This window comes from Oncorhynchus mykiss, chromosome 4 (assembly GCF_057628025.1).
Source record: "Oncorhynchus mykiss isolate SJ-2025 chromosome 4, ASM5762802v1, whole genome shotgun sequence".
Lineage (NCBI taxonomy): Eukaryota > Metazoa > Chordata > Actinopteri > Salmoniformes > Salmonidae > Oncorhynchus > Oncorhynchus mykiss.
In genome coordinates, this window is record NC_143025.1 from 72185001 (window position 1) to 72211496 (window position 26496).

Sequence of the window (26496 nt, forward strand, 5' to 3'; positions counted from 1 at the left end):
CATCTGCTTTTACATTATTCAAAACAACACTGGGCTACTTCTAATCAACACTGTATAACACAAGAAGATCTAAATGCATATCCCCATGAAACTGATTGAGATCAAATGGTTGGTATGCAGATGCTGTATGGACGTTTTCAAAAACGTGTGTGTGTAAAGTACAGGTAAAGAAGCACATGTGCAGAATGTGATACATGTTTTTAGCTCTGGGGTAAAGACTTCCAGGGGGTCGGAACAGGGTGGTTACCTTTGGAACCGCAGCCTCTTCCTTAAACAGACAGTACTGTTAGTGATGCTAATGTTAATGCTAGCTCCCCACTACCTTTAGTGGTGCTAATGTTAATGCTAGCTCAGCTCCCCACTACTGTTAGTGATGCTAATGTTAATGCTAGCTCCCCACTACTGTTAGTGGTGCTAATGTTAATGCTAGCTCAGCTCCCCACTACTGTTATTGATGCTAATGTTAATGCTAGCTCAGCTCCCGACTACTTTTAGTGATGCTAATGTTAATGCCAGCTCAGCTCCCCACTACTGTTAGTGATGCTAATGTTAATGCTAGCTCAGCTCCCCACTACTGTTAGTGATCCTAATGTTAATGCTAGCTCAGCTCCCCACTACTGTTAGGGATGCTTATGTTGTTGTTATCTCAGTTCCCGTCTACATCATGGAGCATTAACACTAGGTTTGTAACACTAGGATGGTTTGTAATGGACTTTTCCTAAATATGTGTATTTTACACTAGCAGAACTTTGAGATAAATATGCATATATGCATAGGTAATTAAAAACATGATACTAAGAATTTATTTCAAAAGAACAGAATAGCATGTTTTTAGTTTTTTTTATCTGTGCTTAGTAGCCGAGGCTAAATGGCTTCGCCATGCCAATTAAATCAACTTGTTCATTTAGCAGACATCACATGTTTGTATTCCCCTGCCTTACCACAGTCAACACACACAGATTTTACAGTAATAATATAATGGAATATAACAGAATAAAATAGAAAGGATATTTAAACCCAAATGACTGTTGCTGATTGTCGCCAGTACTCACAAAGTTATATTTGGAAACAGAGCCCATCTGAGTAATTTTGATAGTTCATTAGAAACCTTAGATAGGGTATAGCAATCAAAACATCTGGCCTGTAAAAGTTGATTTGAAAAAGTGATTTTTGGTAAGTTCCATTCACTTCTATGCCAATGCACACTCGCTGGTCTCTTCGTTCTCAATTTGACAATTGACATTATTGTCACCCATCAGACTGTTGTCAATTTAATCTTGTCTTTAGGCCACATCTATTAATACATGTGTGATTACATGTGTTTAAATATAGTTTAGGTGTAGTTTGGATGGGCCATTAGCTGGGCAGGCAACTGTTCTCTTATAGTCAGAAAATACAGTATCGTCTTATTTTAGTATTTACAGTCTATGCGCTTCTGGATCAATCAATAGATTTTCTTTCTCATTAAATTAACATTTGGTGTCCTGAGGTTTCTTATGACCTATTTTAACATAATAAATGCATTCATTTGACAATTTATTATTTATTATGGAATATTTACACAATTGAAATATCAAAGGTCAGAATGAACATCATGGCCATTCTAGTAGTTATGTAATTCCGGCTCTCCAAGTGTTAAGCTATATGATATTACCTCTAGGTGGTAACTATGTAATAACTCTTAACTTAATCATTACCAGTATGCTTTCAGTGTTGTTTATGAAATAGAGCTTGGTGAGAGCGTGCTTGTCGTAGGGTTATTTTGCATTCAACATTCCCACATCTTTCTGGGAATGCTGCAAGATAGTTGCTTGGCTTTGGAACATTCTCAGCATATTGAAGGAACTTCGTATATCAACACTTTAACATATAATTTCCTAAAAGTTCAAACATGGTTGCATTTAATACAAATGCTGGTAAGAAACATTCTCCAACTGGTTTGACATTGGGAATGTTCTCAAAGAGTTCAGAGAACGTTAAGAAACAATTCCCTGCTGTGGGAATTTCAGTACTTCAGCATAACGTTTCCTCGTGGTTTTATTTAAAGTCATGTTCTCAAATTGCTCCAAGAATATTAAGAAAACTTTACATAAAAACACAAGAAAACTGTAATAACATTCAGAGAATGTTCTAATGATGTTATTTAAAAACATATACTTTACATTCCATTCTCAGCATCAAAAAACCTCTATCTTCAAATCAAATTGTATTTGTCACATGCGCCGAATACCGTGAAATGCTTACTTACAAGCCCTTAACCAACAGCGCAGTTCAAGAAATAGAGTTAAGAAAATAATTGCAAAATAAAGTAAATATAAAAAGTAACACAGTAGAATTAGTTAAGCATGTTCAAGTGTTTTGGCCGTTCCCATTAATTCTACACACCTGATCTTAATGAGAACCTATTTCCTTTTAAATGGGGTCTGTTTGAATAGACTCAAATGAACAGCTTTGTATGAGTAAAAAAACATGGAATTGTAGCTCCATCCTAGTGGCACAGCGGACTAATTCCATGGACAGAGGACAGAAGACAGGTTAGAATCTCACTGATGCTGTTTCACAATTAATAATACTTGTGTTTGTATGATTAATGCTTAAGGAAATTCATTTCCAAGTGTCCTTGTTTGTTGTCGTGTTTGTTGTTCAAAGAGTTTACCCAAAATAGGCTAGCAGTGTTATTAAAAGTCTTATTGAAACATTCACTGAAACGTTTAAGGAAGTCGTTCAAAACCCTCCAAATAACCAATCATTTCTGTTCTCAGACCAACAAAATATTCTCTTCTACCGGTCCGGAAATGTATGGCTTCGTTCCCACAACCAATGTGAAACCAAAAACATATGTTCCCAAATGTGCTAACTGGGGTTTGTTTGTGTGTGTTTTTAGGGTTTCTGTTAGCCGGTAATAGCCGGCTTTTGACGGATTCAAAAAAATTGTCCGGAAGAAGGAAAAAAATCTATTCATGGTTTTAAATACCAGTTGATGTAAATACATTTGACCGGTCATGCGTATCAGTCTATTGTTCAATTTGCCTAATTTAGTGGAATTAAATTGGCACCTGTGTATATTATTTATCACGCGCACAGCATACAGATACAGAGCCTTTGAGCAGAGAATCTGTCAGACAGCACTTTTATATAACCAGGCAAGTCAGTTAAGAACAAATTCTTATTTACAATGACGGCCTAAGAACAGTGGATTAACTGCCTTGTTCAGGGGCAGAACGACAGATTTGTACCTTGTCCGCTCAGGGATTCAATCCACCAACCTTTCGGTTACTGGCCCAACGCTCTAACCACTAGACTACCTGCCACCCCAAGTAGCAAAGTGGTTGGGCTTTATAAGCCCAATCATTGTACAACAATTCTAAATGCAATCGGGTGTTAAAAATGTTTTTTGGACCATGATTTAAAAATACATCATATTTTTATTTCTCAACTGGTAATTGAAGCGTGCTTCCCATTCGCCATTCAAATGCATAGGCAATGGAAGGCAGGCTTCAGCAACACATCACACACCACTGTGCAATGTGCTGGAGGCCGTATGTATTTTAAAAACATATAGCTTCTTAATTGTTTGAAACCTGAACGCTTTACTAGATTTTATGAGGCATGTTTTACCTTGCTTCAAAGTAGCCCAGGCAAAATCTGACCATATCTGTGGAGGCAATTCTTTTATAAAGACTTCCATATGCCATTGAAACCATTAGCCTATTTCTCTATCAGCTTTCTTTCATTGTCTGGTAGCCAAATGCACATTTCCGCGTACCCTACTGCCTTGTGCACGTTGGTGCCCTAATTAGGTTTAGAATGAATAGTTTATCAATATTTTAAGCTAAATGATCTTATCTGTTGCAACGTACCTTTTTTATGTAGCCTAGGCCTACTGGTTGTATGAATTTGGGATCTATCGTCCCACAAATGTCCTAGAGTCTGTTTGTGCTATTTCTTTCTCGACAAGCTGACCAATAGAATATGTCAACTTTTCTACTATGTTAGAGAGTAGATTGACATAGGCTCATTGTTGGGTCAGTGCCACTGAAAAGTTTGTTTTTGGACATTCATTTCCTCCTCCAGTTTAGATGGGCGTCATATTCTATTTGTGTCTCCCCTTCTCGTAGGCTTATTATACATACGTCATTTTTATTGTCAGTGTCAGAAGAGTAGGCTACCCTGTAATTTGTCGTATTAAATAATATTATTCTAATGTCTGCAGTCATATAAAGTGTAGTAGAATTGCATGAAATGTGTTAAAAATGGCCCAATTTTTATCGTGCAAGGAAAGAAAACACTGCATCTAGGTACAAGAGGCGTCACTACAGACACCCTGGTTCGAATCCAGGCTGTACCACAACCGGCAGTGATTGGGAGTCACATAGGGAGGCGCACAATTGGCCCAGTGTCGTCCGGGTTTGGCCGGTGTTGGCCGTCATTGTAAATAAGAATTTTTTCTTAACTGACTTGCCTAGTTAAAAAAAAATAAAAAAATCTGATGTAACCAAGGCCTCTACGCTATACGTTGTCAGCCATACACAGAACAGTCTTTTTTGCTAACAGTGATTGAGTTATGTTATTAGGCTACATTATGACTATCCAATCAACTCATCACATAAGATTTAGGGCTGGGCGATATGATGATATATACTCAGCAAAAAAAGAAATGTCCCTTTTTCAGGACCTTGTCGTTCAAAGATAATTCGTAAAAATCCAAATAACTCCACAGATCTTCATTGTTAAGGGTTTTAACACTGTTTCCCGTGCTTGTTCAATGAACCATAAACAATTCATGAACAGTCACTTGTAGAATGGTCGTTAAGACACTAACAGCTTACAGACGGTAGGCAATTAAGGTCACAGTTATGAAAACGTAGGACACTAAAGAGGCCTTTCTACTGACTATGAAAAATACCAAAAGAAAGATGCCCAGGGTCCCTGTTCATCTGTGTGAACGTGCCTTAGGCATGCTGCAAGGAGGCATGAGGACTGCAGATGTGGCCAGAGCAATAAATTGCAATGTCCGTGAGATGCTTAAGACAGCGCTACAGGGAGACAGCATGTATAGCAGTATAACTTTAGACCGTCACCTCGCCCATACCCGGGTGCGAACCAGGGACCCTCTACACACATCAACAACAGTCACCCACGAAGCATCGTTACCCATCGCTCCACAAAAGCCGCGGCCCTTGCAGATCAAGGGGAACTACTACTTCAAGGTCTCAGAGCAAGTGACGTCACCGATTGAAACGCTATTTAGCGCGCACCGCTAACTAAGCTAGCAGTTTCACATCCGTTACACATGGACAGATGATCGTCCTCGCAGTGGCAGCCCATGTATAACAGCACCAGCACAGGATCGGTACATCCGAACATCACACCTGCGGGACAGGTATAGAATGGCAACAACAACTGCCCGAGTTACACCAGGAACTCACAATCCCTCCATCAGTGCTCAGACTGTCCGCAATAGGCTGAGAGAGGCTGGACTGAGGACTTGTAGTCCTGTTGTAAGGCAGGTCCTCACCAGACATCACCGACAACAACGTCGCCTATGGGCACAAACCCACCATCGCTGGACCAGACTGGACTGGCAAAAAGCGATCTTCTCTGACAAGACACGGTTTTGTCTCACCGGGGGTGATGGTCGGATTCGTGTTTATCGCCGAAGGAATGAGCGTTACACCGAGGCCTGTACTCTGGAGCGGGATCGATTTGGAGGTGGAGGGTCCGTCACGGTTTGGGGCGGTGTGTCACAGCATCATCGGACTGATCTTGTTGTCATTGCAGGAAATCTCAATGCTGTGCGTTACAGGGTAGACATCCTCCTCCCTCATGTGGTACCCTTCCTGCAGGCTCATCCTGACATGACCCTCCAGCATGACAATGCCACCAGCCATACTGCTCGTTCTGTGTGTGATTTCCTGCAGGACAGAAATGTCAGTGTTCTGCCATGGCCAGTGAAAAGGCCGGAACTCAATCCCTTTGAGCACATCTGGGACCCGTTGGATCGGAGGGTGAGGGCTAGGGCCATTCCCCCCAGAAATGTTCGGGAACTTGCCGGTACCTTGGTGGAAGAGTGGGGTAATATCTCACAGCAAGAACTGGCAAATCTGGTGCAGTCCATGAGGAGGAGATGTACTGCAGTACTTAATGCAGCTCGTGGCCACACCAGATACTGACTGTTACTTTTGATTTTGACCCCCTTTGTTCAGGGACACATTTCATTTCTGTTAGTAACATGTCTGTGGAACTTGTTCAGTTTATGTCTCAGTTGTTGAATCTTGTTATGTTCATACAAATATTTACACAGGTTAAGTTTGCTGAAAATAAACGCAGTTGACATGAATTTATATCTTGTGCCGATATCATTTCATATTATGCTCTATCGTTTATTTTGTTGTGTCGCAAATCAATCTTTACGGCAAATTTTTTCGCCTATTGGACGACGCTTTGCCGTGTGGAAGGAAATTTGCAACACAAACAAACATGGAGGAGAGTGAACGTGACACAGTGCACGGAGACACTGAGCTCGCACCTAAAAGTGGGGCTACTTCAGTCGCAGGGATGTCGTTAGGGTATGAAACATCTGACATGGACCAGAAAACCGTCCTCTGCAAAAATATCCCGCAGGCCGGTCCTGACAACAGGCTCAAACACCACTAACCTCTTTTACCACCAACGCAAAAATCATGTGAAACAATACAGAGAGAGTCTACGGATGAGACCCAAAAAAGTACAGTTGAGTGCTCAAAACAAACCTCAGACGTTGCAAGAGGCTTTTGCCCGCGACACACCATATGGCAAAGAATCACGAAGATGGAAGGAGATAACAGCTGCAGTTATAACTTACATCTGCAAAGACATGGCCCCAATTTATACGGTCGAGAAACTGGGGTTTCGTGGGTTGGTGCTAACACTCGACCCGAGGTACCAAATGTAAATTGATATGTGACACGTATTAATGCCAAAATAACATGCAAAACAGGCAAGCCCCCCAAAATATATATATATATATATATATATTTTCGGCCTATATTGATTTTGTTTTTCACCTATAGTTGAAGTGTTTTCTATTTACCTTTTTAGATTTTATACATTAATATTTTATATTTTGTTACATGCTTAATTGAACATTTGCGCCAAGGTTCTAAATAAAAGGAGAAATAATCAAATATGAGTAAGTACCTGTAACGGTTTTCTGTATGTGAAGGAGAGTCGGACCAAAATGCAGCGTGTAGATTGCGATCCATGTTTTAATGAACAAACGTAAAACACGAATCAATGCAAACACTACAAAATAAAGAACGTGATGAACGTAACGAAAACCTAAAACAGCCTATCTGGTGAAAAACACATAGACAGGAACAATCACCCACAAACACACAGTGAAACCCAGGCTACCTAAATATGGTTCCCAATCAGAGACAATGACGAACACCTGCCTCTGATTGAGAACCATATCAGGCCGAACATAGAACTAGACAAACTAGACATGTAACATAGAATGCCCACTCAGATCACACCCTGACCAATCAAAACATAGAAAATACGAAGTAAACTATGGTCAGGGCGTGACAGTACCCCCCCCCCAAGGTGCGGACTCCGGCCGCAAAACCTGAACCTATAGGGGAGGGTCTGGGTGGGCATCTGTCCGCGGTGGCGGCTCTGGCGCTGGACGTGGACCCCACTTCATGACAGTTTTAATCCCCCTCCTAAACGTCCCTAAATAGGTTACCCACCACAATGATAACATGGGACAGAGGGACAGCTCGGGACAGAGGTAACTCGGGACAGATGGGTAGCTCAGCACTGAGAGGAAGCTCAGCACTGAGAGGAAGCTCAGCACTGAGAGGAAGCCCAGGCAGGTAGTAGAAACTACCAGAACCTGGCTGGCTGGCGGTTTCAGCAGATCCTGGTCGACTAGCAGATCTGGAAGAATCTGGTCGACTGGCGGATCTGGGAGAATCTGGTCGACTGGCGGATCTGGGAGAATCTGGTCGACTGGCGGATCTGGGAGAATCTGGACGACTGGCAGATCTGGGAGAATCTGGACGACTGGCAGATCTGGAAGAGTCTGGTCGACTGGCAGATCTGGAAGAGTCTGGTCGACTGGCAGATCTGGAAGAGTCTGGTCAACTGGCAGATCTGGAAGAGTCTGGTCGACTGGCAGATCTGGGAGAGTCTGGTCGACTGGCAGATCTGGGAGAGTCTGGTCGACTGGCAGCTCTGGCTGCTCCATGCTGACTGGCTGCTCCATAATGACTGGCAGCTCTGGCTGCTCCATGCTGACTGGCTGCTCCATGCTGACTGGCAGCTCTGGCTGCTCCATGCTGACTGGCTGCTCCATGCTGACTGGCAGCTCTGGCTGCTCCATGCTGACTGGCTGCTCTGGCTGCTCCATGCTGACTGGCTGCTCCATGCTGACTGGCTGCTCCATGCTGACTGGCGGCCCTGGCTGCTCCATGCTGACTGGCGGCCCTGGCTGCTCCATGCTGACTGGCGGCCCTGGCTGCTCCATGCTGACTGGCGGCCCTGGCTGCTCCATGCTGACTGGCAGCTCTGGCTGCTCCATGCTGACTGGCAGCTCTGGCTGCTCCATGCTGACTGGCAGCTCTGGCTGCTCCATGCTGACTGGCTGCTCCATGCTGACTGGCGGCCCTGGCTGCTCCATGCTGACTGGCGGCCCTGGCTGCTCCATGCTGACTGGCGGCCCTGGCTGCTCCATACTGACTGGCGGCCCTGGCTGCTCCATGCTAACTGGCAGCTCTGGCGGCTCCTTGCAGACTGGCAGCTTTGGCGGCATCCTGCAGACAGGCAGCTCTGGCGGCTCCTTGCAGACTGGCAGCTCCTTGCAGACTGGCAGCTCTATGCAGACTGGCAGCTCCTTGCAGACTGGCAGCTCCTTGCAGACTGGCAGCTCCTTGCAGACTGGCAGCTCCTTGCAGACTGGCAGCTCCTTGCTAACTGGCAGCTCTTTGCAAACTGGCAGTTCTGAACAGGCGGGAGACTCCGGCAGCGCTGTAGAGAAGGAAGGCTCTAACAGCGCTAAACAGGCGGGAGACTCCGACAACGCTGGAGAGGAGGAGGGCTCCGACAGCGCTGGACAGGCGAGGCGCACTGTAGGCCTGATGCGTGGTGCTGGCACTGGTGGTACTGGGCCGAGGACACGCACAGGAAGCCTGGTGCGGGGAGCTGCTACCGGAGGGCTGGGGTGTGGAGGTGGTACTGGAAAAACCGGACCGTGCAGGCGCACTGGAGCTCTTGAGCACCGAGCCTGCCCAACCTTACCTGGTTGAATGCTCACGGTCGCCCTGCCAGTGCGGCGAGGTGGAATAGCCCGCACTGGGCTATGCAGGCGAACCGGAGACACCGAGCGCAAGGCTGGTGCCATGTAAGCCGGCCCAAGGAGACGCACTGGGGACCAGCTGCGTAGAGCCGGCTTCATGGCATTAGGCTCGACGCTCAATCTAGCCCGGCAGACACGCGGAGCTGGAATATACCGCACCGGGCTATGCACCCGCACTGGAGACACCGTGCGCACCACTGCATAACACGGTGTCTGTCCGGTCTCTCTAGCCCCCCGGTAAGCACAAGGAGTCTGCCCAGGTCTCCTACCTGGCATAGCCATACTCCCTGTTAGCCCCCCCCCAAGAAATTTTTGGGGCTGCCTCTCAGGCTTCCATCCGCGTTGCCGTGCTGCCTTCTCATACCAGCGCCTCTCTGCTTTCACCGCCTCCATTCTACGATAACCTTCCTCGCACTGCTCCAGCGAATCCCAGGCGGGCTCCGGCACTCTCCCTGGGTCGGCCGCCCACCTGTCGATCTCCTCCCAAGAAGTATACTCCATACTGTACTCCTCCTTGGGCTGTTCCTGTTGTTTCTTCTCCCGCTGCACCTTAGTGCGGCTACACTCCCCTGGTTTAGCCCAGGGTCCTCTCCCGTCGAGGATTTCCTCCCATGTCCAGAAATCCTTATTGCGCATCTCCTCGCGCTGCTCCTGCCTGTTGACACGCTGCTTGGTCCTTTTGTGGTGGGTGATTCTGTAACGGTTTTCTGTATGTGAAGGAGAGTCGGACCAAAATGCAGCGTGTAGATTGCGATCCATGTTTTAATGAACAAACGTAAAACACGAATCAATGCAAACACTACAAAATAAAGAACGTGATGAACGTAACGAAAACCTAAAACAGCCTATCTGGTGAAAAACACATAGACAGGAACAATCACCCACAAACACACAGTGAAACCCAGGCTACCTAAATATGGTTCCCAATCAGAGACAATGACGAACACCTGCCTCTGATTGAGAACCATATCAGGCCGAACATAGAACTAGACAAACTAGACATGTAACATAGAATGCCCACTCAGATCACACCCTGACCAATCAAAACATAGAAAATACAAAGTAAACTATGGTCAGGGTGTGACAGTACCTTTTTATTTGTTGAGTATAATTCAAAATGTAATAAGAAATAGACCTTTACATATGGTAATTTTATATAAACTATTTATTCATTGAATTGACAGAAAATGACCTTCATCAGGATATGAGATTTTACATAAGTCAGCAAATGCGATGATGCTTTATAAAGGTGGATGGTGAATATTAGCTTCCCAAAACTTTAAACTCATGTGTCGCTTATGCATGGGCTAGTCATTTTGCTGTTTGTTACTCGTCTTGTTGGCTGAGGTAAAGTAAATGTGGAAAGTTGTTCTAACATCTTCAAAGTGCGCTGTAAGAAGGACACCAATTATTGCGTACTCGCATGTTCTGTGAAGAATAATTACCATCATCTGAAGTGATTTCTGTCATTCTGAGCACCGCGAGGGAACGTCCTAATCAGGTTACGCACCCTATGCAAAGGCCTGTGGGCCCAGTAAATTTCTCAAATGAAAATTCTGCTGGTCAAATGTCCAGCACCACATTTTCATAACGGAGACCTTGGTGTGTCTGTCTGTCTGTCTGTCTGTCTGTCTGTGTGTGTGTTGAACAACTTCAAAGCCCTTTTTCTCTCCTGATGGTAGTCTCTTCTACAGAACATGAAAGCCCAGACCTGATCATTAATCCAGGCATAGTGTTCAAACGGTTCCCATTCTAGTACTCTCTGAACCCTACTTAACCACACACTGAGTGTGTAAGTGTGTGTGCACGTGTGTGCGTCTACTCCGTCTAAAATATTCACGTTAGGGAGTCTACATGTACTTCTAAGCTGTAGGAATTGTTTGTTAGTGTATGAGAGTTATATTTGGAGTAGAGATCGCGTGTGTCTATAATGTAATGCTACACTGTATAATGTCTGGTGTGCTGTCCTCTTTGGCTGAGCCAGATAAAAAGGAAAGGACTCCCACTCAGGAGATATGAGAAGAGAAGCTCCATTAGTTCCTCCAAAGCCAGCTGCTGCCTCGCATGAATTCCTCTTTCTACTGTTTGAACTTGATCCATCCATGTCTTCACATCTTCCCCCAGACACAAACAACTCTCAAATGGAGGTTTAAAGAAGCCAGCTGCGTGGCTTGAAGCACCAGTACTTCTACTAGTTGGTTGTGCCATTTCAGTGATTTTATTTGACAATCTACTGTTCTGTCCTTTAAATTCATTCACTTGTGTTAAATTATTTAGGCAGCTTACCCTCACCTAAAAGATTTTGGGTTCTTTTGGTTCAGGGCTTTTGAGTTACATCAAAAGACATCTAGGGGAATCTATAACTGCTCAATCACTCACATGTACTGCACTGTCCTGTATTGTTATTTTAGCTGGTATATTTTTTTCTGATATTAAATCTTTCTTCTTTCCCATCTCTCCCTGCAGCTCCCAGTGATCTTCCTCCAGTCCTCCTCTCCTCTTTCTCCTCTTCCAGACGTCTCAGGGAATGGGCCAGCGCCTTCCCAGAGAGCACTGCTTCACCCTGGGGTGTGGCTGCCACGCGAGGGTGGGAAGAGCAGCATCAACGTCCTAAAGCCCCACCCCCTCATTCTCTCGTGACCTTTCACCTCTCACCGTACTGTGACCTCTGAGCCATGCCGTTCAGGCTGATGCTGCGTCGGACACGGCGCTACAACGTGCTAAGCAAGAACTACTTTGTGACGCGGATTCGTCTGCTGGACAACAATGTGATCGAGTGTACTCTGTCTGTGGAGAGTACGGGGCAGGAATGTCTGGAGGCCGTGGCCCAGAGACTGGAACTACGAGAGGTGAGGGGAAAAACACACACTAGCTCTGCAACTACATTCATCTCTCTATCGCTAGCACACCTCTCCCACAGCTTACAGTACATTATGTTGATTCCACATAAACAGAAAGATATGCGTACACAAGCACACACAATACTGTCCACAATCAGCAACGCTGATGATCAGAAAGTGTTCGCACACCTTGACTTGTTCAACATTTTGTTGTGTTACAGCATGAATTTAAAATGAATTAAATATATATATTTTAATATTTTTTCTCACCTATCTACACATAATACCCCATAATGACATAATACCCCATTATTGGATATGAAATGCAGAAATATCTAATTTACATAAGTATTCACACCCCTGAGTCAATACATGTTAGAATCACCTTTGGTAGTGATTACAGCTGTGAGTCTTTCTGTGTAAGTCTCTAAGAGCTTTCCACACCTGGATTGTACAACATTTGTCCATTATTCTTTAAAAAATATTCAAGGTGTGTTAAGTTGATTGTTGATCATTGCCATACAGCCACTCAGGGACATTCAATGTCATCTTGGTAAGCAACTCCAGTGTAGATTTCAGCTAGTGTTTTAGGATATTGTCCTGCTGAAAGGTACATTCGTCTCCCAGTGTCTGTTGGAAGGCAGACAACCAAGTTGCCTGTGCTTAAAGCTGTATTCTGTTTATTTGTATCCCCCTAAAAACGCCCTATTCCTTGGCCACATTATATTCAGTTTTACTTTAGTGCCTTGTTGCAAACATGATGCATGTTTTGGAATATTTTATTCTGTACAGGCTTCTTTCTTTCCACTCTATCATTTAGGTTAGTATTGTGGAGTAACTACAATGTTGTTGATCCATCCTCAGTTTTCTCCTATCACATTAAACTCTAACTGTTTTAAAGTCACCATGGTGAAATCCCTGAGCGGTTTCCTTCCTCTCTGGCAACTGAGTAAGGAAGGACTCCTGTATCTGTGTAGTGCAGGGTGTATTGATACACCATCCAAAGTGTAATTAAAAACTTCACCAGGCTCAAAGGGATATTCAATGTCTGCTTTTTTTTTTACCCATCTACCAATAGGTGTCCTTCTGTCATGTACTGTCATGTTGTGTCTTGTCTCTGTCCTTTCCCTTCACCCTGTCTCCCTCTGCTGGTCGTTGTTAGGTTACCTTTTCTCCCCCGCTTTCCCCCAGCTGTTCCTTGTCTCCTCTAACTACCCATTCACCCCGTTTCCCACCTGTTCCCTTTTTCCCTCTGATTAGGTCCCTATATCTCTCTCTGTTTCTGTTCCTGTCCTTGTCGGATTCTTGTTTGTTGTGTTTCATGCCTGAACCAGACTGTCGTCATGTTTGCTGTAACCTTGTCTTGTCCTGTCGGAATCTGCCGGTCCGTCTGAGCCTACCTATGTTTGGTAATTAAAGAAGCTCTGTTTAAGTTAATTCGCTTTTGGGTCCTCATTCACGCACCGTAACAGAAGAATCCGACCAAGAATGGACCCAGCGACTTCGGATCCTCTCCACTCAGCCGTCGGGATCCAGGGAGCGATGCTAGGCAGACACGAGCAGGAAGTGTCTGCTGCTCGACATGCCGTTGAGACCCTGGCCACCCAAGTCTCCAACCTCACAGAACAGGTTCACCATCTCCGCCTCGATCCACCGGCCACTTCCAGGGCTTTCGAATCTCCGGAGCCCAGAATCAATAACCCGCCGTGTTACTCTGGGGAGCCCACTGAATGCCGCTCGTTCCTCACCCAGTGTGATATTGTGTTTTCTCTCCAGCCCAACACTTACTCCAGGAGCACTGCTCGTGTCGCCTACGTCATATCTCTCCTTATTGGACGGGCTCGTGAGTGGGGCACGGCAATCTGGGAGGCAAGGGCTGAGTGTACTAACCAGTATCAGGACTTTAAGGAGGAGATGATACGGGTTTTTGATCGATCTGTTTTTGGGGAGGAGGCTTCCAGGGCCCTGTCTTCCCTATGTCAAGGCAATCGATCCATAACAGACTACTCTATTGAGTTTCGCACTCTTGCTGTCTCCAGTGGCTGGAACGAGCCGGCCTTGCTCGCTCGTCTTCTGGAGGGTCTCCGCGCAGAGGTAAAGGATGAGATTCTCTCCCGGGAGGTTCCTTCCAGCGTGGATTCCTTGATTGAACTCGCTATTCGCATTGAGCGACGGGTTGATCTTCGTCACCGAGCTCGTGGAAAGGAGCTCGCGCTCTCCGTCGCCCCCCTCTCCGCATCACTACCATCTTCCTCTGCCGGCTCGGGTGCTGAGCCCATGCAGCTGGGAGGTATCCGCATCTCGACTAAGGAGAGGGAACGGAGAATCACCAACCGCCTCTGTCTCTATTGCGGTTCCGCTGGTCATTTTGTCACTTCATGTCCAGTAAAAGGCCAGAGCTCGTCAGTAAGCGGAGGGCTACTGGTGAGCGCTACTACTCCTGTCTCTCCTTCAAGATCCTGCACTACCTTGTCGGTCCATCTACGCTGGACCGGTTCGTCAGCTTCCTGCAGTGCTTTAATAGACTCTGGGGCGGAGGGCTGTTTTATGGACGAGACCTGGGCTCGGGAACATGACATTCCTCTCAGACAGTTAAAGGAGCCCACGGCCTTGTTCGCCCTGGATGGTAGTCCTCTCCCCAGGATTCAGCGTGAGACGCTACCTTTAACCCTCACTGTTTCTGGTAATCATAGTGAAACCATTTCTTTTTTAATTTTTCGTTCACCTTTTACACCTGTTGTTTTGGGCCATCCCTGGCTAGTTTGTCATAATCCTTCCATTAATTGGTCTAGTAATTCTATCCTCTCCTGGAACGTCTCTTGTCATGTGAAATGTTTAATGTCTGCTATCCCTCCTGTTTCCTCTGTCTCTTCTTCACAGGAGGAGCCTGGTGATTTGACAGGGGTGCCGGAGGAATATCACGATCTGCGCACGGTGTTCAGTCGGTCCAGGGCCACCTCTCTTCCTCCACACCGGTCGTATGATTGTAGTATTGATCTCCTTCCGGGAACCACCCCCCCCCGGGGTAGACTATACTCTCTGTCGGCTCCCGAACGTAAGGCTCTCGAAGATTATTTGTCTGTAGCTCTTGACGCCGGTACCATAGTCCCCTCCTCCTCTCCCGCCGGAGCGGGGTTTTTTTTTGTCAAGAAGAAGGACGGGTCTCTGCGCCCCTGCATAGATTATCGAGGGCTGAATGACATAACAGTGAAGAATCGTTATCCGCTTCCTCTTATGTCTTCAGCCTTCGAGATCCTGCAGGGAGCCAGGTTTTTCACTAAGTTGGACCTTCGTAACGCTTACCATCTCGTGCGCATCAGGGAGGGGGACGAGTGGAAGACGGCGTTTAACACTCCGTTAGGGCACTTTGAATACCGGGTTCTTCCTTTCGGCCTCGCTAACGCTCCAGCTGTCTTTCAGGCATTAGTCAATGATGTCCTGAGAGACATGCTGAACATCTTTGTTTTCGTTTACCTTGACGATATCCTGATTTTTTCACCGTCACTCCAGATTCATGTTCAGCACGTTCGACGTGTCCTCCAGCGCCTTTTAGAGAATTGTCTTTTTGTGAAGGCTGAGAAGTGCACTTTTCATGCCTCCTCCGTCACATTTCTCGGTTCTGTTATTTCCGCTGAAGGCATTAAGATGGATCCCGCTAAGGTCCAAGCTGTCATTGATTGGCCCGTCCCTAAGTCACGCGTCGAGCTGCAGCGCTTTCTCGGCTTCGCGAACTTCTATCGTCGTTTCATCCGTAATTTCGGTCAGGTGGCAGCTCCTCTCACAGCCCTTACTTCTGTCAAGACGTGCTTTAAGTGGTCCGTTTCCGCCCAGGGAGCTTTTGATCTCCTCAAGAATCGTTTTACATCCGCTCCTATCCTTGTTACACCTGACGTCTCTAGACAGTTCGTTGTCGAGGTTGACGCGTCAGAGGTGAGCGTGGGAGCCATTCTTTCTCAGCGCTCCCTCTCTGACGACAAGGTCCACCCATGCGCGTATTTTTCTCATCGCCTGTCGCCGTCGGAACGTAACTATGATGTGGGTAACCGCGAACTGCTCGCCATCCGGTTAGCCCTAGGCGAATGGCGACAGTGGTTGGAGGGGGCGACCGTTCCTTTTGTCGTTTGGACTGACCATAGGAACCTTGAGTACATCCGTTCTGCCAAACGACTTAATGCGCGTCAGGCGCGTTGGGCGCTGTTTTTCGCTCGTTTCGAGTTCGTGATTTCTTATCGTCCGGGCTCTAAGAACACCAAGCCTGATGCTTTGTCTCGTCTCTTCAGTTCTTCAGTAGCCTCCACTGACCCCGAGGGGATTCTCCCTGAGGGGCGTGTTGTCGGGTTGACTGTCTGGGGAATTGAGAGGCAGGTAAAACAAGCGCTCACTCACACTCCGTCGCCGCGCGCTTGTCCTAGGAACCTTCTTTTCGTTCCCGTTCCTACTCGTCTGGCCGTTCTTCAGTGGGCTCACTCTGCCAAGTTAGCCGGCCACCCTGGCGTTCGGGGTACGCTTGCTTCCATTCGCCAGCGTTTTTGGTGGCCCACCCGGGAGCATGACACGCGTCGTTTCGTGGCTGCTTGTTCGGTCTGCGCGCAGACTAAGTCCGGTAACTCTCCTCCTGCCGGCCGTCTCAGGCCGCTTCCTATTCCCTCTCGACCGTGGTCTCACATCGCCTTAGATCTTGTCACCGGACTGCCTTCGTCAGCGGGGAAGACTGTTATTCTTACGGTTGTCGATAGGTTCTCTAAGGCGGCTCATTTCATTCCCCTTGCTAAGCTTCCTTCTGCTAAAGAGACGGCACAAATCATCATCGAGAATGTTTTCAGAATTCATGGCCTTCCGTCAGACGTCGTTTCGGACAGAGGTCCGCAATTCACGTCTCAATTTTGGAGGGAGTTTTGCCGTTTGATTGGGGCTTCCGTCAGTCTCTCTTCCGGCTTTCACCCCCAGTCTAACGGTCAAGCAGAACGGGCCAATCAGACTATTGGTCGCATCTTACGCAGTCTTTCTTTTCGTAACCCTGCGTCTTGGTCAGAACAGCTCCCCTGGGCAGAATACGCCCACAACTCGCTTCCTTCGTCTGCGACCGGGCTATCTCCTTTTCAGAGTAGCCTCGGGTACCAGCCTCCGCTGTTCTCATCTCAGTTCGCCGAGTCCAGCGTCCCCTCCGCTCAGGCTTTTGTCCAACGTTGCGAGCGCACCTGGAAGAGGGTCAGGTCTGCACTTTGCCGTTATAGGACGCAGACTGTGAGGGCTGCTAATAAGCGTAGAACTAAGAGTCCTAGATATTGTCGCGGTCAGAGAGTTTGGCTCTCCACTCAGAACCTTCCCCTTAAGACGGCTTCTCGCAAGTTGACCCCGCGGTTCATTGGTCCGTTCCGTATTTCTCGGGTCATTAATCCTGTCGCAGTTCGACTTCTTCTTCCGCGATACCTTCGTCGCGTCCACCCGGTCTTCCATGTCTCCTGCATCAAGCCCGTCCTTCGCGCCCCCGCTCGTCTTCCCCCCCCCCCCCCCCATCCTTGTCGAGGGCGCACCCATCTACAGGGTCCGTAGAATTTTGGACATGCGTCCTCGGGGCCGTGGTCACCAGTACCTCGTAGATTGGGAGGGGTACGGTCCTGAGGAGAGGAGTTGGGTTCCCTCTCGGGACGTGCTGGACCGTGCGCTGATCGAGGATTTCCTCCGTTGCCGCCAGGTTTCCTCCTCGAGTGCGCCAGGAGGCGCTCGGTGAGTGGGGGGGTACTGTCATGTACTGTCATGTTGTGTCTTGTCTCTGTCCTTTCCCTTCACCCTGTCTCCCTCTGCTGGTCGTTGTTAGGTTACCTTTTCTCCCCCGCTTTCCCCCAGCTGTTCCTTGTCTCCTCTAACTACCCATTCACCCCGTTTCCCACCTGTTCCCTTTTTCCCTCTGATTAGGTCCCTATATCTCTCTCTGTTTCTGTTCCTGTCCTTGTCGGATTCTTGTTTGTTGTGTTTCATGCCTGAACCAGACTGTCGTCATGTTTGCTGTAACCTTGTCTTGTCCTGTCGGAATCTGCCGGTCCGTCTGAGCCTACCTATGTTTGGTAATTAAAGAAGCTCTGTTTAAGTTAATTCGCTTTTGGGTCCTCATTCACGCACCGTAACACCTTCTTTGCGAGGCATTGGAAAACCTACCTGGTCTTTGAGGTTGAATCTGTGTTTGAAATTCACTGCTCGACTTATAATTGTGTAGGGTACAGAGATGAGGTAGTCATTCAAAAATCATGTTAACCACTATTATTGCACACAGAGGCCATGCAATTTATTAAGCACATTTTTACTCCTGAACTTATTTAGGCTTGCCATAATGAAGGTGTTGAATACTTATTGACTCAAGACATTTCAGCTTTTCATATTTTATTAATTTGTAAAAATGTATCAAACATAATTACACTTTGACATTATGGGGTATTGTGTGTAGGCCAGTGACACAAAATCTCAATTGAATCCATTTTAAATTCAGGCTGTAACACAACAAAATGTGGACAAAGTCAAGGGGTGGGAATAATTTCTGAAGGCACTGTAGGTGTTGTGTGTGTTTGACAGAGACAGAGGACTGTGTGTGTGTAACTCTGCCACGCGTCTCTCTGCAGGCCCTGTGTATTTTTCTCTGCCCTCCGCTCCGTCTCTCCATAGGGGCTCTTGTCTTTCTCTAACGAAGCATAGCATCCCTTTGTCCTCCACTGCAGGAGAAAGAGATACCCGTCCCCCCAGACCCACTACCCCCACCTCCCCCCTTCCATCCCCCTCTCTCTAACTCTCACCTCCTCCTCGTCATTCGATGATAAATATCTGCTGGTTTAGAGATTGAACTCGTGTTTTTATTGTCATTCCCTTCCTTTCTTGTTCTCTCCTTCCTCCCTCCTTTTCTCACTCTCTTTTTTTATTCATTTTCTTTGACCTCGGCAACTTTTCTCTCTCTCTCCTCTCTCCTCCTTTGCTCCTTTTCACACTATCTAATTGTTTCTCTCTCACTCTCTCCCCCTCCTCCATCTCCCTCACCCTCTCCCCCTTCTCATCCTGTTTGACTGTTCTGGCCAAATGGAGGTTTTCCTCATTACAGCCCAGTTCAGAGTTAACAATGCTTGTTAAAGCTTCAAATCCATTTAAGACAGACTTGGGCTTGGTCTGCAGTGTTAAGTATGTGTATGTTTGTTTGTTCACTGTTGTAAACACAGATGTATGTGTATGCCTGTGTGAACCTGTGTGTACTTGTGTGTGTGTGTGTGTGTAAGTGTGAATGCCTGCGTTGTGCATGCATGTATGTGAGAGAGGCAATGTAGTGCGTACTCACACAATGTTGTGATATTTCCCAGGCATCAGATATGTCATAAATACAGGGTACAGTCACACCCCCGCTTCGGCCTCTGTCTAACCCTCTTTCCCCTCCATTTACCCCCCTACCTCTATCTAACCCCCTCTCTTCCCCACCTATCCAAACACTACACCTACACGGCAGGCCTGACTATGGTCAAAAAATAACTATCTTTCTCTCTTTCGCTCTCTTTCTCTCTCCTTTCATTGCTGATGTGTCTTTCACCACAGCTCATCCTGACAGCGCCAGGAGTGTGTGATTGATGGGTGTCTGAGACTGTGTGTATGTGTGTGTATGTACAGTTGAAGTCTGAAGTTTACATACACTTAGGTTGGAGTCATTCAAACTCGTTTTTCAACCACTCCACAAATTTCTTGTTAACAAACTATAGTTTTGGCAAGTCGGTTCGGACATCTACTTTGTGCATGACACAAGTAATTTTCCAACAATTATTTCACTTTTAATTCACTGTATCACAATTCCAGTGGGTCATAAGTTTACATACACTAAGTTGACTGTGCCTTTAAACAGCTTGGAAAAGTCCAGAAAATGATGTCATGGCTTTAGAAGCTTCTGATAGGCTAATTGACATCATTTGAGTCAATTGGAGGTGTACCTGTGGATGTATTTCAAGGCCTACCTTCAAACTCAGTGCCTCTTTGCTTGACATCATGGGAAAATCAAAAGAAATCAGCCAAGACCTCAGAAAAAAAAATTGTAGACCTCCACAAGTCTGGTTCATCCTTGGGAGCAATTTCCAAATGCCTGAAGGTACCACGTTCATCTGTACAAACAATAGTACGCAAGTATAAACACCATGGGACCACGCAGCCATCATACCGCTCAGGAAGGAGACGCGTTCTGTCTCCTAGAGATGAATGTACTTTGGTGCGAAAAGTGCAATTCAATCCCAAAACAACAGCAAGGGACCCTGTGAAGATGGTGGAGGAAACTGGTACAAAAGTATCTATATCCACAGTAAAACGAGTCCAATATCAACATAACCTGAAAGGCCGCTCAGCAAGGAAGAAGCCACTGCTCCAAAACTGCCGTGAAAAAACAGTCTACGGTTTGCAACTGCACATGGGAACAAAGACTGTACTTTTTGGAGAAATGTCCTCTGGTCTGATGAAACAAAAAGGGTACTGTTTGGCCATAATGACCATTGTTATGTTTGGAGGAAAAAGGGGGAGGCTTACAAGCCAAAGAAGACCATCCCAACCGTGAGGCACGGGGGTGGAAGCATCATGTTGTGGGGGTGCTTTGCTGCAGGAGGGTGTGGAGCACTTCACAAAATAAGCAACATCTCAAGACAAGTTAAAGCTTGGTCGCAAATGGGTCTTCCAAATGGACAATGACACAAGGCATACTTCCAAAGTTGTGGCAAAATGGCTTAAGGACAACAAAGTCATGGTATTGGAGTGGCCATCACAAAGCTCTGACCTCAATCCTATGGAAAACTTGTGTAAAGAACTGAAAAAGCATGTGCGAGCAAGAAGGCCTACAAACCTGACTCAGTTACACCAGCTCTGTCAGGAGAAATGGGCCAAAATTCACCCAACTTATTGTAGGTAGCTTGTGGAAGGCTACGTTCAACGTTTGACCCAAGTAAAACAATTTAAAGGCAATGCTACCAAATACTAATTCAGTGCATGTAAACTTCTGACCCATTGGGAATGTGATGAAAGAAATAAAAGCTGAAATAAATCATTCTCTCTACTATTATTTTGACATTCTTAAAATAGTGGTGATCCTAACTGGCCTAAGACAGGGAACGATTAAATTATTAAATGTCAGGAATTGTGAAGAACTGAGTTTAAATGTATTTGGCTAAGGTGTACGTAAACTTCCGACTTCAACTGTATGTACACCACATTACCAAAAGTATGTGGACCTGCTCATTGAACATCTCATTCCAAAATCATGAATATTAATATGGAGTTGGTCCCCCCTTTACTGCTATAAAAGCCTCCACTCTTCTGGGAAGGCTTTCCACTAGATGTTGGAACATTGCTGCAGGGACTTGCTTCCATTCAGCCACAAAATCATTAGTGAGGTCGGGCACTTATGTTGGGCGATTAGGGCTGGCTCTCAGTCAGCTTTCCATTTCATCCCAGAGGTGTTTGATGGGTTTGAGGTCAGGGATCTGTGCAGGCCATTCAAGTTCTACCACACCGAACTCGACAAACAATTTCTGTGTGGACCTCACTTTGTGCATGAGTGCATGCTGAAACAGGAAAGGGCCTTTACCAAACTGTTGCTACACAGTTGGAAGCACAGATTTGCCTAGAATGTCATTTTATGCTGTAGCGTTAAAATGTCCCTTCACTGGAGCTAAGGTGCCTAGCCTGAACCATGAAAAACAGCCCCAGACCATTATGCCTCCTCCACTAAACTTTTCAGTTGGCACCATGCATTGGGGCAGTTACCGTTCTCCTGGCATTCGCCAAACCCAGATTCGTCCATCGGACTGCCAGATGGTGAAGTGTGATTCATCACTCCAGAGAACACTCCAGAGAACACGTTTCCATTGCTCCAGAGTCCAATGGCTGGAGCTTTACCGGCTCCAGCCATGGAAACCCATTTCTCGAAGCTCCCGACGAACAGTTATTTTGCTGAAATTGCTTCCAGAGGCAGTTTGGAACTCTGAAGAGAGTGTTGCAACCGAGGACATACGATTTTTACTCGCTGCGCACACTCAGCGGTCCCGTTCTGTGAGCTTGTGTACCCTTCTATTTTGCGGATGAGCCATTGTTGCTCCTAACGGATGAGACAAATTTTACAAACTGACTTGTTGGAAAGGTGGCATCCTATGACGGTGCCACATGGAAAGTCACTCAGCTCTTCAGTTAGTCCATTCTACTGCCAATGTTTGTCTATGGAGAATGCATGGTTGTGTGCTCGATTTTATATTCATGTCAGCAACAGGTGTGGCTAAAATAGGCAAATCCACTAATTTGAAGGTGTATTCACATACTTTTGCGTGGATCTGGAATGTAATTTATTTCAATTCAATAGGCTGTGTGGAAGTGGATGGACTTGTGTGTTCTGTGTGAAGTGTGTGAGTGTGTGTGTATCACCTAAAGCGAAACAGCAAGTTGAGGATTCCAGGTGACACATGCACACTCCACATATACAATTACTTTAAGGTCACACTCTGACGCACATAACAAATAATTACTTTGCACCTGGTCCTGGCCTTTAGAAACAGGTGTGCTGAACACACACACACACACACACACACACACACACACACATAGAGGTATTTTTTTTATTTCAACAGCAGTACTGTTGGATTTGGAACATTCTATTCTCAATCCAACGGAAGTCCAACTAGACACTCCTGGGGCCTCATTTATTAACCATGTGTATACACATGTATACACATCTGTGCGTGAACCATGTGTGGGGTTATTTCCATACAAAGTGTGAAATGTATCAATATGAACGTAAATGTATGCACTGCCATGCAGAGGCACAGTGCCAAGTGGTAGAAGCTGCTTGTCAAGCATTGGGAAATATATGTTGAAATTGGGAGAGTACTGATTAAATTATTTTTCTATTTAATCGTATATCCACTTTGAATTCATGAAACATCTTGAAAGGCTAGATATATTTTGTCCACGTCAGTGCATTTGTTACGATAACAATCCATATAAAGTACAGTCATTTGTTGAATTAGAGGCACGTGTGAAAGTAAAACCTTTGTTGAAATACTATAAAAGACTGAGATAATGGAAAGGGAAAGAGAGATGGCTGATCTTGCTGTGTTGGCAGATTTGTCACACGATGCTTTTTGCACAGTGCGTTTTTTAAAGATCGGTAGGACTTTTCTTCCAGAAAGTACAGATTGGCTCATCAGATATTGTTTCACAAAACCAATCATATAGGATCTTTGCGAGTATTTAATTCCTACTTTAGAAAGAGAGAACACACGCCATTCCAGTGCACATCAATTTGGGAACCAATTGATGTTTGTTTTACCATCAATTGGTTCAGAAATGCGAACGGAGCAATAGACTGCACACACACAGCCATAAAAGCACCATACCAAAAAGAGTTCAAATATGTGAACAGAAAAGGCTTCCACTCTTTTTTGGGGGTTGCACCGTTGTAGGCTATTTCATGGCATAGTGTTGTATTTTCCCACTGTCTTTAAAGGGATTGTTTTGACTCCCTGTTCACTCATGGTTAATTAGGGGCATTTTGAAATGCAAATAGCCAAGGACATATGGTATTTATTAACATTTACCTCCTACCGATGTGCGCATGACGTGGATAGGATTGTTTGATAAATCACAATTGTCATTTTTTACGAACATTGAAAATTCTGATTTTTAAGTAGTATTGTAGAATAGTTTCTACACAATATTGATAAATGACCTGGCCTCTACTTATCATTGTCCACAACAAATCACAACAACATCCCAAGACAACAGATTTCGGAAAGTATTCAGACCCCTACACTTTTTCCACATTTTGTTACATTACAGCCTTATTCTAAAATGGATTAAAATAATGTTTTCCTCATCAATCTACACACAATTCCCCAACTGACAATGCGAAAACAAGTTTTGAAATATTTTTTTGCAAATTAATCAAATATAAAAAACAGATATCGAACTATACTGGCTTCGAATCGTACTACTCCGGCTCCGACTCTCGTCGGTGTGGCAAGGCCTGCAAACTATTACAAACTACAAAGGGAAGCACAGCCGAGAGCTGCCCAGTGACCCTAGCCTACCAGACAAGCTAAATAACTTATATGCTCGCTTCAAGGCAAGTAACACTGAACCATGCATGAGAGCATCAGCTGTTTCAGACGACTGTGTGATCACGCTCTCCGCAGCCGATGTGAGTAAGACCTTTAAACAGATCAACATTCACAAGGCCGCAGGGCCAGACGGATTACAAGGACGTGTACTCCGAGCATGCTCTGATCAACTGGCAAGTGTCTTCACAGACATTTCACAGACATTCCACCTCTCCCTGTTTGTAATACCAACATGTTTCAAGCAGACCACCAAGAACACTTAAGGTAAAATGCCTAAATGACTACCGACCCGTAGCCCTCACGTTTGTAGCCATGAATTGCTTTGAAAGGCTGGTCAATGCTCACATCAACACCAGTATCCCATAAACCCTAGACCCACTCCAATTTGCATACCACACCAACAGATCCACAGATGATGCAATCCCTATTGCACTCCACACTGCCATTTCACACCTGGAAAAAGGAACACTTATGTGAGAATGCTATTCATTGACTACAGCTCAGCATTCAACAACATAGTACCCTCAAAGCTCATCACTAAGCTAAGGACCCTGGGACTAAACACTTCCCTCTGCAACTGGATTCTGGACTTCCTGATGGGCCGCCCCCAGGTGGTAAGGGTAGATAACAACACATCTGCCAAGCTGATCCTTAAAACCGGGGCCCAGCAGGGGTGTGTGCTCAGTCCCCTCTTGTACTCCATGTTCACTCATGACTGCATGGCCAGGCACGACTCCAACACCATCATCAAGGTTGCCGATGACACAGCGGTAGGCCTGATCACCAACAACGATGACACAGCCTATAGGGAAGAGGTCAGAGACTTGGCCGTGTGGCGCCAGGACAACAACCTCTCCCTCAACGTGATCAAGACAAAGGAGATGTTTGTGGAGGACCGAGCACGCCCCCATTCTCATCGGCGAGGCTACAGTTGAGCAGGTTGAGAGCTCCAAAATTCCTTGGTGTCCACATCACCAAAAAACTAACATGGTCCAAGCACACCAAGACAGTCGTGTAGAGGGCACGACAAAGCCTATTCCCCCTCAGGAGATTTGGCATGAGTCCTCAGATCCTCAAAAGGTTTTACAGCTGCACCATCGAGAGCATCCTGACTGGTTGCATCACTGCCTGGTATGGCAACTGCTCGGCCTCCGACCACAAGACACTACACAGGGTAGTGCGTACGGCCCAGTACATCACCGGGGCCAAGCTTCCTGCCATCCAGGACCTCTATACCAGGCACTGTCAGAGGAAGGCCCTAAAAATTGTCAAAGACTCCAGCCACCCTAGTCATAGACTGTTCTCTCTGCTACCGCACAGCAAGCGGTAACGGAGCGCCAAGTCTAGGTCCAAGAGGCTCCTGAATAGCTTCTACCCCCAAGACTCCTAAACAGCTAATAAAATGAGTACTGAGAGTATTTGTATTTGATTTGAAATACCTTATTTACATAAGTATTCAGACCCTTTGCTATGAGACTCTAAATTGAGCTCAGGTGCATCCTGTTCCCATTGATCATCCAAGAGATGTTTCTACAATTTGATTGGAGTCCACCTGTGGTCAAATCAATTGATTTTGACATGATTTGGAAAGACACACACCTGTCTATATAGGGTCCAACAGTTGACAGTGCTTGTCAGAGCAAAAACTAAGCCATGAGGTTGAAAGAAGAGCTCCGAGACAGGATTGGGTCGAGGCACAGATTTGGGGAAGGGTACCAAAAAATGTCTGCATCATTGAAGGTTCCCTGGAACAAAGTGGCCTCCATCATTATTAAATGGAAGAAGTTTGGAACCACTAAGACCTTAGTGGAGCAAGACCTAGAGCAAGATGCCCAGGAATAATGAGCAAATGGGGAGAAGAATCTTGGTCAGGGAGGTGACCAAGAATCCGATGGTCAATCTGACTGAGCTCCGGACTGCCTCTGTGGAGATGGGAGAACCTTCCAGAAGGAGAAACATCTCTGCAGCACTCCACCAATCAGGCCTTTATTGTAGAGCGACCAAACGCAAGCCTGGTTTGATGAAACCTAGATGAAGTCTTTGGCCTGAATGCCAAGCATTCCCTCCAGACGTGACGGAACCTGGCACCATTTCTACGGTGATGCATGGCGTTGACTAGAGGTCGACCGATTAATTGGAATGGGCCCCGATATTTTTGGGCCCCGATTTGCCGATTTAAAAAAAAAAATATATATATATATATATA

At 45.9% G+C, this 26496-nt stretch overlaps 1 protein-coding gene across 3 annotated transcripts in view; it reads left to right on the top strand.

Moving 5' to 3' along the window:
• The window catches only part of LOC110522349 (protein tyrosine phosphatase non-receptor type 14), a 123868-nt gene that overhangs the window by 34381 nt on the left and 62991 nt on the right, over window positions 1-26496 (top strand). For all 3 annotated transcript variants that reach the window (XM_036975934.2, XM_036975936.2, XM_036975935.2), the window contains exon 2: window positions 11807-12189. In XM_036975934.2, the coding sequence (XP_036831829.2) occupies window positions 12016-12189 (174 nt within the window). In that variant the 5' untranslated portion in view covers window positions 11807-12015. The remainder of the gene's footprint in view (window positions 1-11806; window positions 12190-26496) is intronic.